Source organism: Hypanus sabinus, chromosome 14 (genome assembly GCF_030144855.1).
Source record: "Hypanus sabinus isolate sHypSab1 chromosome 14, sHypSab1.hap1, whole genome shotgun sequence".
Lineage (NCBI taxonomy): Eukaryota > Metazoa > Chordata > Chondrichthyes > Myliobatiformes > Dasyatidae > Hypanus > Hypanus sabinus.
Window position 1 is genome coordinate 50,454,016 of NC_082719.1, and position 12,809 is coordinate 50,466,824.

The following is a 12,809-nucleotide window of genomic DNA, read 5'->3' on the forward strand; positions in this document are numbered from 1 at the left end:
GATTTCGTTCTCCTGTCCTCCACTACAGAAGTGTCATGTGATTTCAAATAGATTGCACAATGTACATACATCAAATACAAGCTGTTCCAGCTCTGTGAGACAGGCCAAGACACCAGAGGGTTACCTATCTGCCATTGTTTGTATCTGCTTGTTATAAATGGAATTGTGATTGGTGCTGGAATATGCTGGATGACAGTGCAAAACTGTGGAGTCTAATCAATTCAACTTGTTTCTAAAACTGACTGCTTTGTGCGTCACAACCCCAATATACTGCCTGAGGTAGAAAGCAGACAACTTTGTATACTGATTGTTACCAGGAGCTACTTGTTTGTTGACTGTTCTGGTGCTTATGTCTCAACAACAGCCCGACGAGTTATCAGCTCTGTGTTATACAACACAAATCAACTGTTTGAAATGTTCTTCTGCAGAAACATTTCCATTTATTATAAATTTGACAAAGTCATTCAAACAATTATAGAGAATAGATTTATATTTTCGGTTTAAGCCCACCTGGGCAGTGCAGTTGTCTGGTGCTCCTGTTAGAAATACGGGGAGAAGGCAGGAGATTGGGGCTGAGACAGAAAATGAATCAGCCATGATGAAATGGTGGAGCAGACTCAATGGGCCAAATGGCCTAATTCTGCTCCTTTATCTCATGGCCTTATGGGTATTTCGTGCATTCTTTGACATAATCAAGCACTCCTAGATTAGCTATGACACAAAATGAAGACTATTCTAGTCTACCTCAAGGGCAAACATTAGGAGCAGCTGCAGCATTTTCCTTTATTCCATGTCAGACATCCTGACACTGTTCCAAATTAGTGGCACGTTCTTGACCGGAAGCAAAACTTTCACTGGGGGTGTCATGGTCATGTAGCAGTTAGCACAATGCTACTACAGCTCGGGGCATCATAGTTCGAAGTTCAATTCAGAAACCATCTGTAAGGAGACTGTACGTCCTCCCCATGGAATGTGTGGTTTACTCCAGGGGCTCTGGATTCCTCCCACTGTCCAAAGACATTATGGTTGGTAGGTTAGATGAATTCCACCTTGGCTAAAAATCAGTTTGAACAGGACTTAGTTCTCTAAAGAGGACAGTGTGATCGCGGGACCGTCACTGCAGGAGGAGGAGCTCGGGAGAGCACTAAGTGCTGGGAAGCAGCTGAGGTGAGTGTGCTTTAAAAAAAGCGTGGAGGGCAACTGAAGGGTTAAACAGAGTGTTGATTAGTTGATTAGAGGGAGTGGGTGTTTGAGATAATTGGCAGGGACAAATAAAAGGAGGGGTAACTGAAGAGGAGTGGCCAGTGTGTGAGTGGCTCAGGGTAGGAGTGGAGTTTTGAGGCTTTGGCTTGAGAGGCTGAGGACAAGCTTGTTCCCAGTGAGGTAAGGCTGGGTAAGTTCCTTTAACTAATTTAATTAACTTAGGAGTAGGTAATGGAGGCAGTAGTTAGGGCAGTCGAGTGCTCCGTATGTAGTATGTGGGAAGTCAGGGACTGTTTCTGATGACTACACCTGTAAAAGGTGCAACCAACTGCAGCTCCTGACAAACTGAGTTAGGGAACTGGAGCTGGAGCTGGATGAACTTCGGATCATTCGGGAGGCAGAGGCAGAAATAGACAGGAGTTTCAGGGAGACAGACACCCCTAAAAGTCAGAAGACAGGTAGTTGGGTGACTGTCAGGAGAGGGAAGGGGATTAGACAGAAAGAGCAGAGCACCCCTGTGGCCATTCCCATCAACAATAAGTATACCGTTTTGGATACTGCTGGTGGGGACGACCTACAAGGGACAAGTTGTAGTGGTCGTGCCTCTGACACCGAGACTGGACCCTCAGCTCAGAAAAGAAGGAGGGAAAAGAGGAGAGAAGTAGTGATAGGGGATAAGAGGTTCTGTGGGAGAGATCAAGAATCCCGAGTGCCAGGGTCCATGATATCTCGGGTCGAGTCCTTGATGTTCTCAGGAGGGAGAATGAGCAGCCAGATGTGGTCCATGTAGGGACCAATGACGTAGATAGGAAGGAGGAGGAGGTCCTGCAAAGGGTGTTTAGGGAATTAGGTTTAATACAGAACATTTTGGAAGGACAAATCAAGGTAGGACATACACAGTAAATGGTAGGGCAATGAGGAGTGAGGAGGAACAAGGGGATCTGGGAGTTCAGATACAAAATTCCCTGAAAGTGGCATCACAGGTAGACAGGGTTATAAAGAAGGCTTTTGGCATCCTGGCATTCATAAATTAAAGTAATGAGTATAGCAGTTGTTATGTAATGGTGAGGTTGTATAAGACATTGGTGAGGTCAAATTTGGAGTATTGTGTACAGTTCTGGTCACCTAACTATAGGAAGGATATCAGTAAGATTGAAAGAGTGCAGAGATTTACTAGGATGTAGCTGGGTCTTCAGGAGTTGAGTTACAGGGAAAGATTGAACAGGTTAGGACTTTATTCCTTGGAGCATAGAAGAATGAGGGGGGATTTGATAGAGGTTTACAAAATTATAGACAGAGTAAATGCGAGTAGGCTCTTTCCACTTAGATTAGGAGAGATAAATACGAGAGGATGTGGCTTTAGGGTGAAAGGGGAAACATTTAGGGGGAACATTAGGGGAAACTTCTTCACTCAGAATGGTGGGAGTATGGAATGAGCTGCCATCTGACATGGTAAATGCGGGCTCACTCTTAGTTTTAAGAATAACTTGGATAGATACATAGATGGGAGAGGTCTGGAGGGTTATGGACTGGGTGCAGGACAATAGAACTAGCAGAATAAAGTTTTGGCACAGTCTACAACAGCTGAATGGCCTGTTTTCTGTGATGTAGTGTTCTATGGTTCTAAGTGGAACCTGTAGGCTAAATACATTACATACAAAATATACTGTATCCAGTTTTTCAATAACCGTGTTTGTAGTTTGCTAAAAAGTGTAGCAAAAGCCCTTTATAGAGAGGATTTAAATAACACCTACCACATTGTTTTTCATCACTGAAATCATCACAGTCTGGATCCCCATCACACTTCATTGATGCCGAGATACATTTTCCTGATTTGCACTTGAAATCACTTGGGGAACACTCTGTCAACAGAATATTAAAATGTCAGATGACAATACTTAAACTTGAAGTGCCTGAATCCCTTCAACCCCAGGCTGGCAGATTACCCATCACAGTAGCACTAATTAATCACTGAAAGTTAAGAGCACAATAAGCTTATAATGGAATGGACAAATATGTATATTACATTTTTTAACATGGCAGGTAACATTATTGACTCAGTTCATTCCTGGATTCCCTGATTTGTTTGAAGCTGCAAGGCGTGAGCTCACTTAATAATTACATTTACAGAATTTCAGAATCAATTCATAGTATGATACATCTCCCGATGGCTAAATTGCATCAAAGTTACAACAGCATATAAACCACTGGCACAGAGCCTCTTCAAACATGACTATGACAACGTGCTCTTTACAGATCTTCGCAGTTGGACATTCCCACGGGTTTCTCTCACTGCAACTTGAGATCAAAGGAAAAGACAAGTAGTCCCTAGAAGTGGATTAATTTTCTGTGAAGTCTGATATTCAATGGATAGAAGTAGCAAATAAACCTGTTAATTTATAATGATTGCCAGTGAGTAATCATTAACTATTTTTTGAATGCACATTAAGCTTTGTTGTCTGTGACTGCAGTTTTGTGAGATCAGTCTCTGTGCCCTGACATAAGAGCTATCAGATGGCTTGAAACCCATCAAGCAAAAGGTGCTCTACAAAACAAACGTCTGTGAAAACTCAAAGTCAGCACAAATGGTAAAGCCAGAGCCCATTCTACCCTGGATTTAAAATAGTCTCCAAGTATTTTCTGTTTGCATTGCTTCAGTTGTGAAAGCAGCCAGAAATTTTAGAAATTCAGCATTACATTAATGACTTCAAAAGCAAAATCTAATAAAAATTATATTTCGAGATGCATGAACCCTAACTGAACCTTATCATCCAGCTAAAAGGCTGGAACCAGTCAAATATTAGTAAAATCATGGGGATTTGAAGTCACGGGCACGTGCATCACCAAAAGGTATAATGTGGACTTAATGAGCCTGTAGTCAGACTACACAATAAAAACACTGAGAAAAATAATAGCCTGTTATATCTCTGTACATATGAAGTATCACAATATGTATATAGTGGAGTATATTTCACTTCCACCAAACAACCTGATGCTTGCAGCGTTGGCTGCCTGGTATCAGGATCCCCAAGCTTTAAATGGAATCCCCAAACCAATATGCCGATAGTAGCTGGATGAGATATCAGCTTCTTCTGATACTAACAATGGGTAAATTGTTTGACCGTTTGTGCCATAACTTACCATTTTAACTGTCACCTGTTCACTCTGGAATGCAAAAGCTCCACATGGCTATTACTAGATTACTCAAATATTGAGATATTAAATACACAACAGAGAGGGTGGTCCACAAGCTGCCAAAGACAGTGTTTGAGGCAAATATAAAAATAACATTTGACAGACATTTAAACACTTACATGGATAGGAAAGTTTCAGAGGGTTAGGGGCCAAATGCAGGCAAGTGGGATTGACGTGGATGGGCAATTTGAACAGCATAGGCAAGTTGGTCCAAAGGGCCTGTTTCTGTGCCTGATTATGTTTCTATGATTCTTTAACATTGTGCCCTGCTTCAGTCTCATGTTCAGGCTTCAGACAGGTTACAGGTCCAGAGAAATTCAATTCACCAAGTTTAATTGGTACTCAAGCATACAAGAATACTACTGGGAGATGTTTTCACCACAAAGAACCACTTGTGTAACGGTTACCAATTTGCTGAATTCCTACAAGTCACTGCTGGACATGTTTCCAGCTTGCCTGGAATGCATTTTGCAAAATTTTTCTAACTGAATAGAATAATGAATCCCTGAGCAACTTACTGAATCAGTTTCAAACAGTTATACAGCTGAGGGACTACCAACCCTACCCCCCTTAATCACCCCTCCAACTCTCACTCAAAGTGGATTTCGTTCTCCTGTCCTCCACTACAGAAGTGTCATGTGATTTCAAATAGATTGCACAATGTACATACATCGAATACAAGCTGTTCCAGCTCTGTGAGACAGGCCAAGACACCAGAGGGTTACCTATCTGCCATTGTTTGTATCTGCTTGTTATAAATGGAATTGTGATTGGTACTGGAATATGCTGGATGACAGTGCAAAACTATGGAGTCTAATCAATTCAACTTGTTTCTAAAACTGACTGCTTTGTGCGTCACAACCCCAATATACTGCCTGAGGTAGAAAGCAGACAACTTTGTATACTGATTGTTACCAGGAGCTACTTGTTTGTTGACTGTTCTGGTGCTTATGTCTCAACAACAGCCCGACGAGTTATCAGCTCTGTGTTATACAACACAAATCAACTGTTTGAAATGTTCTTCTGCAGAAACATCTCCATTTATTATAAATTTGACAAAGTCTTTCAAACAATTATAGAGAATAGATTTATATTTTAGGTTTAAGCCCATCTGGGCAGTGCAGTTGTTTGGTGCTCCTGTTAGGGATAACCATATAACCAAATAACAACTACAGCAGGGAAACAGGCCATCTCGGCCCTTCTAGTCCGAGCCGAACGCTTACTCTCACCTATTCCCACTGGCCCGCACTCAGCCCATAACTCTCCATTCCTCTCCTGTCCATATACCTATCCAATTTTACTTCAAATGACAATACCGAACCTGCCTCTACCACTTCTACTGGAAGCTCGTTCCACACAGCTACCACTCTCTGAGTAAAGAAATCCCCCTCGTGTTACCCTTAAACTTTTGCCCCCTAACTCTCAACTCGTGTCCTCTTATTTGTATCTCCCCTACTCTCAATGGAAAAAGTCTATCCACATCAACTCTATCTATCCCCCTCATAATCTTAAATACCTTTATCAAGTCCCCCCTCAACATTCTATGCTCCAAAGAATAAAGATCTAACTTGTTCAACCTTTCCCTGTAACTTAGGTGCTGAAACCCAGGTAACATTCTAGTAAATCTTCTCTGTACTCTCTCTTCTTTGTTGACATCTTTCCTATAATTCAGTGACCAGAACTATAAACAATACTCCAAATTTCGCCTTACCAATGCCTTGTACAATTTTAACATTACATCCCAACTCCTATATTCAATGCTCTGATTTATAAAGGCCAGCATACCAAAAGCTTTCTTCACCACCCTATCCACATGAGATTCCACCTTCAGGGAACTATGCACCATTATTCCTAGATCACTCGGTTCTACTTCATTCTTCAATACCCTACCATTTACCATGTATGTCCTATTTGGATTATTCCTACCAAAATGTAGCACCTCACATTTATCAGCATTAAACTCCATCTGCCATCGCTCAGCCCACTCTTCTAACCGGCCTAAATCTCTCTGCAAACTTTGAAAACCTACTTCATTACACACAACGCCACCTACCTTAGTATCATCTGCATACTTACTAATCCAATTTACCACCCCATCATCCAGATCATTAATGTATATAACAAACAACATTGGACCCAGTACAGATCCCTGAGGCACACCACTAGTTACCGGCCTCCAACCTGACAAACAGTTATCCACCACTACTCTCTGGCATCTCTCATCCAGCCATTGTTGAATCCATTTTACTACTTCAATATTAATACCTAACACTTGAACCTTCCTAACTAACCTTCCGTGAGGAACCTTGTCAAAAGCCTTACTGAAGTCCATACAGAAAACATCTACTGCTTTACCCTCATCAACTTTCCTCGTAACCTCTTCAAAAAATTCAATAAGATTTGTCAAACATGACCTTCCACCCACAAATCCATGCCGACTGTTCCTAATCAGATGCTGTCTATCCAGATAATTATATATACCATCTCTAAGAATACTTTCCATTAATTTACCCACCACTGAAGTCAAACTGACAGGCCTATAATTGCTAGGTTTACTCTTAGGACCCTTTTTAAACAATGGAACCACATCAGCAATATGCCAATCCTCCGGCACCATCCCCATTTCTAATGACATTTGAAATATTTCTGTCAGAGCCTCTGCTATTTCTACATTAACTTCCCTCAAGGTCCTAGGGAATATGCTGTCAGGACCTGGAGATTTATCCACTTTTAAATTTCTTAAAAGCACCAGTACTTCCTCCTCTTTAATCATCATAGTTTCTATAACTTCCCTACTTGTTTCCCTTACCTTACACAATCTTTCTCCTTAGTGAATACCAAAGAAAAGAAATTGTTCAAAATCTCCCCCATCGGCTCCACACATAGCTGTCCACTCTGATTCTCTAAGGGACCAATTTTATCCCTTACTATCCTTTTGTTATTAACATAACTGTAGAAACCCTTCAGATTTATTTTCACCTTAATTGCCAAAGCAACCTCGTATCTTCTTTTATCTTTTCTAATTTCTTTCTTAAAGTTCTTCTTACATTCTTTATATTCCTCGAGCACCTCATTTACTCCATGCTGCCTATATTTATTGTAGATATCTCTCTTTTTCCTAACCAAGTTTCCAATATCCCTTGAAAACCATGGCTCTCTCAAACTTTTAACCTTTCCTTTCAACCTAACAGGAACATAAAGATTTTGTACCCTCAAAATTTCACCTTTAAATGACCTCCATTTCTCTATTACATCCTTCCCATAAAACAAATTGTCCCAATCCACTCCTTCTAAATCCTTTTGCATCTCCTCAAAGTTAGCTTTTCTCCAATCAAAAATCTCAACCCTGGGTCCAGTCCTATCCTTCTCCATAATTATATTGAAACTAATGGTATTGTGATCACTGGACCCGAAGTGCTCCCCAACACATACCTCCGTCACCTGACTTATATCATTCCCTAACAGAAGATCCAACACAGCCCCTTCTCTAGTTGGTACCTCTGTATTGCTGCAAAAAACTATCCTGCACACATTTTACAAACTCCAAACCATCCATTCCTTTTACAGTATGGGCTTCCCAGTCTATGAGTGGAAAATTTAAATCTCCCACAATCACAACCCTGTGCTTACTACAAATATCTGCTATCTCCTTGCAAATTTGCTCCTCCAATTCTCGCTCCCCATTAGGTGGTCTATAATACACCCTTATAAGTCTTCCTACACCTTTCCCATTCCTCAATTCCACCCAAATAGTCTCCCCTAAATGAGCCCTCTAATCTATCCTGCCAGAGCACCACTGTAATATTTTCTCTGACAAGCAATGCAACACCTCCCCCTCTTGTCGCTCCAATTCTATCACACCTGAAGCAAAAAAATCCAGGAATACTTAGTTGCCAATCACACCCCTCCTGCAACTATGTTTCACTAATAGCTACAACATCATATTTCCAGGTATCAATCCATGCTCTAAGCTCATCCACCTTTCTTACAATGCTCCTAGCATTAAAATAAATGCATTTAAGAAATTCTCCACCTCTTCCTCTCTGTTTATCTCAAACAGTACAAAGAACTTTACTGTCTTCTTTTTCTTCCTTCTCCCATACATCTGTTCCTACACTCTGGTTCCCCTCCCCCTGCATATCTAGTTTAAATCCACTGGAGCCTCTCTAGCAAACCTACCTGTAAGAATATTTATCCCCCTCCAGTTCAGATGTAAACCGTCCCGCCGGAACAGGTCCCACCTTCTCTGGAAAACTGCCCAATTATCTATACATCTGAAGCCCTCCCTCCTGCACCATGTCTTCAGCCATGTGTTGATCTGCACTATCTTACTATTTCTAAACCCACCTGCACGTGGCACTGGTAGCAATCCTGAGATTGCTATCCTGGAAGTCCTGTCCTTTACCTTGGCACCTAGCTCCCTAAACTCACCTTTCAGGACCTCCTCACTCTTCCTACCCACGTCATTGGTCCCTACATGGACCACAACATCTGGCTGCTCACCCTCCCTCTTGAGAATACTGAGAACTCGATCCGAGATATCGCAGGCCCTGGCAGCAGGGAGGCAACAGACCATCCGGGATTCTCGATCTCTTCCACAGAACCTCCTATCTGTCCCACTAATTATCGAATCCCCTATCACTACTGCTCTCCTCTTTTCCCTCCTTCCCTTCTAAGCTGAGGGTCCAGTCTCGGTGCCAGAGACGCAACCACTGCAACTTGCCCCTGGTAGGTTGTCCCCACCTACAGTATCCAAAACGATATACTTATTGTTGATGGGAATGGCCACAGGGGTGCTCTGCTCTTCCTGTCTATTCCCCTTCCCTCTCCTGACAGTCACCCAACTACCTGTCTCCTGACTCCTAGGGGCGACTATCTCCCTGAAACTCCTGTCTGTTTCTGCCTCTGCCTCCGAATGATCCGAAGTTCATCCAGTTCCAGCTCCAGTTCCCGAACACGGTTTGTCAGGAGCTGCAGCTGGACGCACCTTTTGCAGGTGTAGTCATCAGAAACAATCCCTGACTTCCCACATACTGCAAAAGGAGCACTCAACTGCCCTAACTGCTGCCTCCATTACCTACTCCTAAGCTAATTAGATTAATTAAAGGAGCTTACCTGGCCTTACCTCACCTGGAGTGAAGCTCGTCCTCAGCCTCTGCTCGCTTTTTAAAATTCTCCCGCTAATCTCAGAGGCCGACTTTCATGCGCTTGCGCAGTCGGGCCCCGTTCAATCTCACCTCTGCCTGTCCTCGCTGAAGCCTGTTGAGCCAAAGCTGTTCCACTCTGCCTTAGTCCACTCCGACAATATGAATATGGCGGTCTTTCTTTTAAACCATTGGTGCACTACGTCACACACCTGTGCAGTCTAGCCTCTTTGCCCCGATCAGTTATATTAAAAAAAACAGCTTCTCTCCGAGCTTCTTTTACCTCTTCCCTCTCTGCCTCTTGCTTCAATTTTTTTTTTAAATGGATATGGGTGTTCGAGTGATTTTTGGGTTTAGGTCACTTACATTGAGCAAACGTCTTTGGCTACCAGTCTTCTGCTCCTCGAAATGTATTGTGGATTTAATTTGGAACAATGCATTTCCTAAAAGCTGTGAATCCCAGTCCACAGATGATGCTGGCATCTGTGGGATGGACTTGAACCAGAAGGTGTGAAGTTTGCGTGTAGTTTCGAAGAAAGCATTATCTCTACAGTACTTTGTAAACATGGAATTGTCCTTTATGTTTAGCATGTGAAATACCAAGTAACCATATTGTGGATTCAGTTTAGAACAATGGAGTCCTAAAAGCCCGGTACAGACCCTGCTGGCGTCTGTGAGATGGATGCGAATCAGAAGATGTCAAGTTTGTAGCTTCCAAAGAAAGCATTGTCTATACTTGTAAATATGGAATTGTCCTTTGCATTTAGCAAATAAATATCGAGCCCCACATTGGGCCAGCAGACCTTTCCACCAAAAGCATCTCCACAAGATGCCTGCTGTCCCTTGCTTTGTCAAATAAAGAAGCTGCTTTGCATCTACCAGTAACTCTCTCTCTCTCCAGTGATTTCATTCACACAACAACAGGGAGAAGGCAGGAGATTGGGGCTGCGGCGGAAAATGAATCAGCTATGATGAAATGGTGGAGCAGCTCAATGGGCCACGTGGCCTAATTCTGCTTCAATCTCGCATGGCCTTATGGGTATTCTGTGCATTCTTTGACATAATCAAGCACTCCTAGATTAGTTATGACACAAAATGAAGACTATTCCAGTCTACCTCAAGGGCAAGCATTAGGAGCAGCTGCAGCATTTTCCTTTATTCTATGTCAGACATCCTGACACTGTTCCAAATTAAGGGACACGTTCCTGGCTGCAGGCAAAACTTCCGCTGCTTAAACTTTCCCAAGGGTGTCACAGTACCATAGCCATTCTCGCAACACTATTACAGCTCGGTGTGTCAGAGTTCGAAGTTCAATTCAGAAACCATCTGTACATCCTCCCCATGGAATGTGTGGTTTACTCCAGGGGCTCTGGATTCCTCCCACTGTCCAAAGACATTATGGTTGATAGGTTAGATGAACTCCACCTTGGCTAAAAACTGGTTTGAACAGGACTTAGTTCTCTAAGGAGGACAAGTGGAATCCGTAGGCTAAATACATTACATACAAAATATACTGTATCCAGTTTTTCAATAACCGTGTTTGTAGTTTGCTAAAAAGTGCAGCAAAACCCCTTCATAGAGAGGATTTAAATAACACCTACCACATTGTTTTTCATCACTGGAATCATCACAGTCTGGATTCCCATCACACTTCATTGATGCCGAGATACATTTCCCTGATTTACACTTGAAGTCACTTGGGGAACACTCTGTCAACAGAATATTAAAATGTCAGGTGACAATACTTAAACTTGAAACGCCTGTATGTCTTGGGGCCCGCGCTGGCAGATTACCCATCACAGTAGCAGAATCAGAACCAGATTCAAGTTTATTATCTCCGGCATGTGTCGTGAAATTTGTTAAGGTAGCAGCAGCAGTTCAATGCAATACATAATATAGAAGAATAAATAATCATTTACAATATGCATATATTGAATAGATTTATTATCATGCTAAAAACAGAAATAATATATTTTAGATAAGTGAGGTAGTGTTCAAGGGTTCAATGTCCATTTAGGAATCGGATGGCAGAGGGGAAGAAGCTATTCCTGAATCACTGAGTGTGTGCCTTCAGGCTTCTGTACCTCCTACCAGATGGTAACAGTGAGAAAAGGGCATGGCCTGGGTGCTGGAAATCCTTAATAATGGATGCTTCCTTTCTGAGACACTGCTCCTTGAAGACATTCTGGGTACTTTGTAGGCTAGTACCCAAGATGGAGCCGACTAAATATGCAACCCTCTGCAGCTTCTTTCGGTCCTGTAAAGTACCCACCCCATACCAGACAGTGATGCAGCCTGTCAGAATGCTCTCCATGGTACATCTATAGAAGTTTTTGAGTGCATTTGTTGACATACCAAATCTCTTCAAACTCCTAATGTAGTGTAATCGCTGTCTTGCCTGCTTTATAATTGCATCGATATGTTGGGACCAGGTTAGATCCCTAGAGTTCTTAACACCCAAGAACTTGAAGCTGCTCACTCTCTCCATCTCCGATCCCTCTATGAGGATTGGTATGTGTTCCTTCATTTTACCCTTACCAAAGTCCACAATCAGCTCTTTCGTCTTACTGACAACACCACTCTACTAGTTGGCATTTCTCGTTCCTGTATACCCCCTCATCACCATCTGAGATTCTACCAACAATGGTTGTATCATCAGCAAATTTATAGATGGTATTTGAGCTCTGCCTAGCCACGCAGTACAGACAGAGTAGAGCAGTAGGCTAAGCACACACCCCTGAGGTGCACCAGTGTTGATCATCAGTGAGGAGGAGATGTTATCACCGATCTACACAGATTGTGGTCTTCCGGTTCAGAAATTGGGGATCCAATTGCAGAGGAAGTACAGAGGCCCAGGTTCTGCAACTTCTCAATCAGGATTGGGGAATGATGGTATTAAATGCTGAGCTATAGTTGATGAACAGCATCCTGGCATAGGTGTTTGTGTTGTCCAGGTGGTCTAAAGCCGTGTGGAGAGCCATTGAGATTGCATCTGCCACTGACCTATTGTGGCGATAGGCAAATTACAATGTCCTTGCCGAGGCAAGAGTTCAGTCTAGTGGCCAACCTCTCAAAGCATTTCATCACTGTAGATGTGAGTGCTACTGGGCGATAGTCAATAAGTTAACTCACAGTATTCTTGGGCACTGGAATAATTGTTGCCTTTTTGAAGCAAATGGGAACTTCCATGGGTAGCAGTGAAAGGTAGAAAATCAGTTAATCTCTGAAAGTTAAGAGCACAATAAGCTTATAATGGAAAAGGCAAAC

At 42.4% G+C, this 12,809-nt stretch overlaps 1 protein-coding gene across 4 annotated transcripts in view; it reads right to left on the reverse strand.

The window, feature by feature from the left end:
* The window catches only part of corin (corin, serine peptidase), a 220,659-nt gene that overhangs the window by 55,793 nt on the left and 152,057 nt on the right, over nt 1-12,809 (reverse strand). For all 4 annotated transcript variants that reach the window (XM_059989143.1, XM_059989144.1, XM_059989146.1 and 1 more), the window contains exons 12-13: nt 11,144-11,251; nt 2,958-3,065 (exon numbers count right to left, since the gene is read on the reverse strand). In XM_059989143.1, the coding sequence (XP_059845126.1) occupies nt 2,958-3,065; nt 11,144-11,251 (216 nt within the window). The remainder of the gene's footprint in view (nt 1-2,957; nt 3,066-11,143; nt 11,252-12,809) is intronic.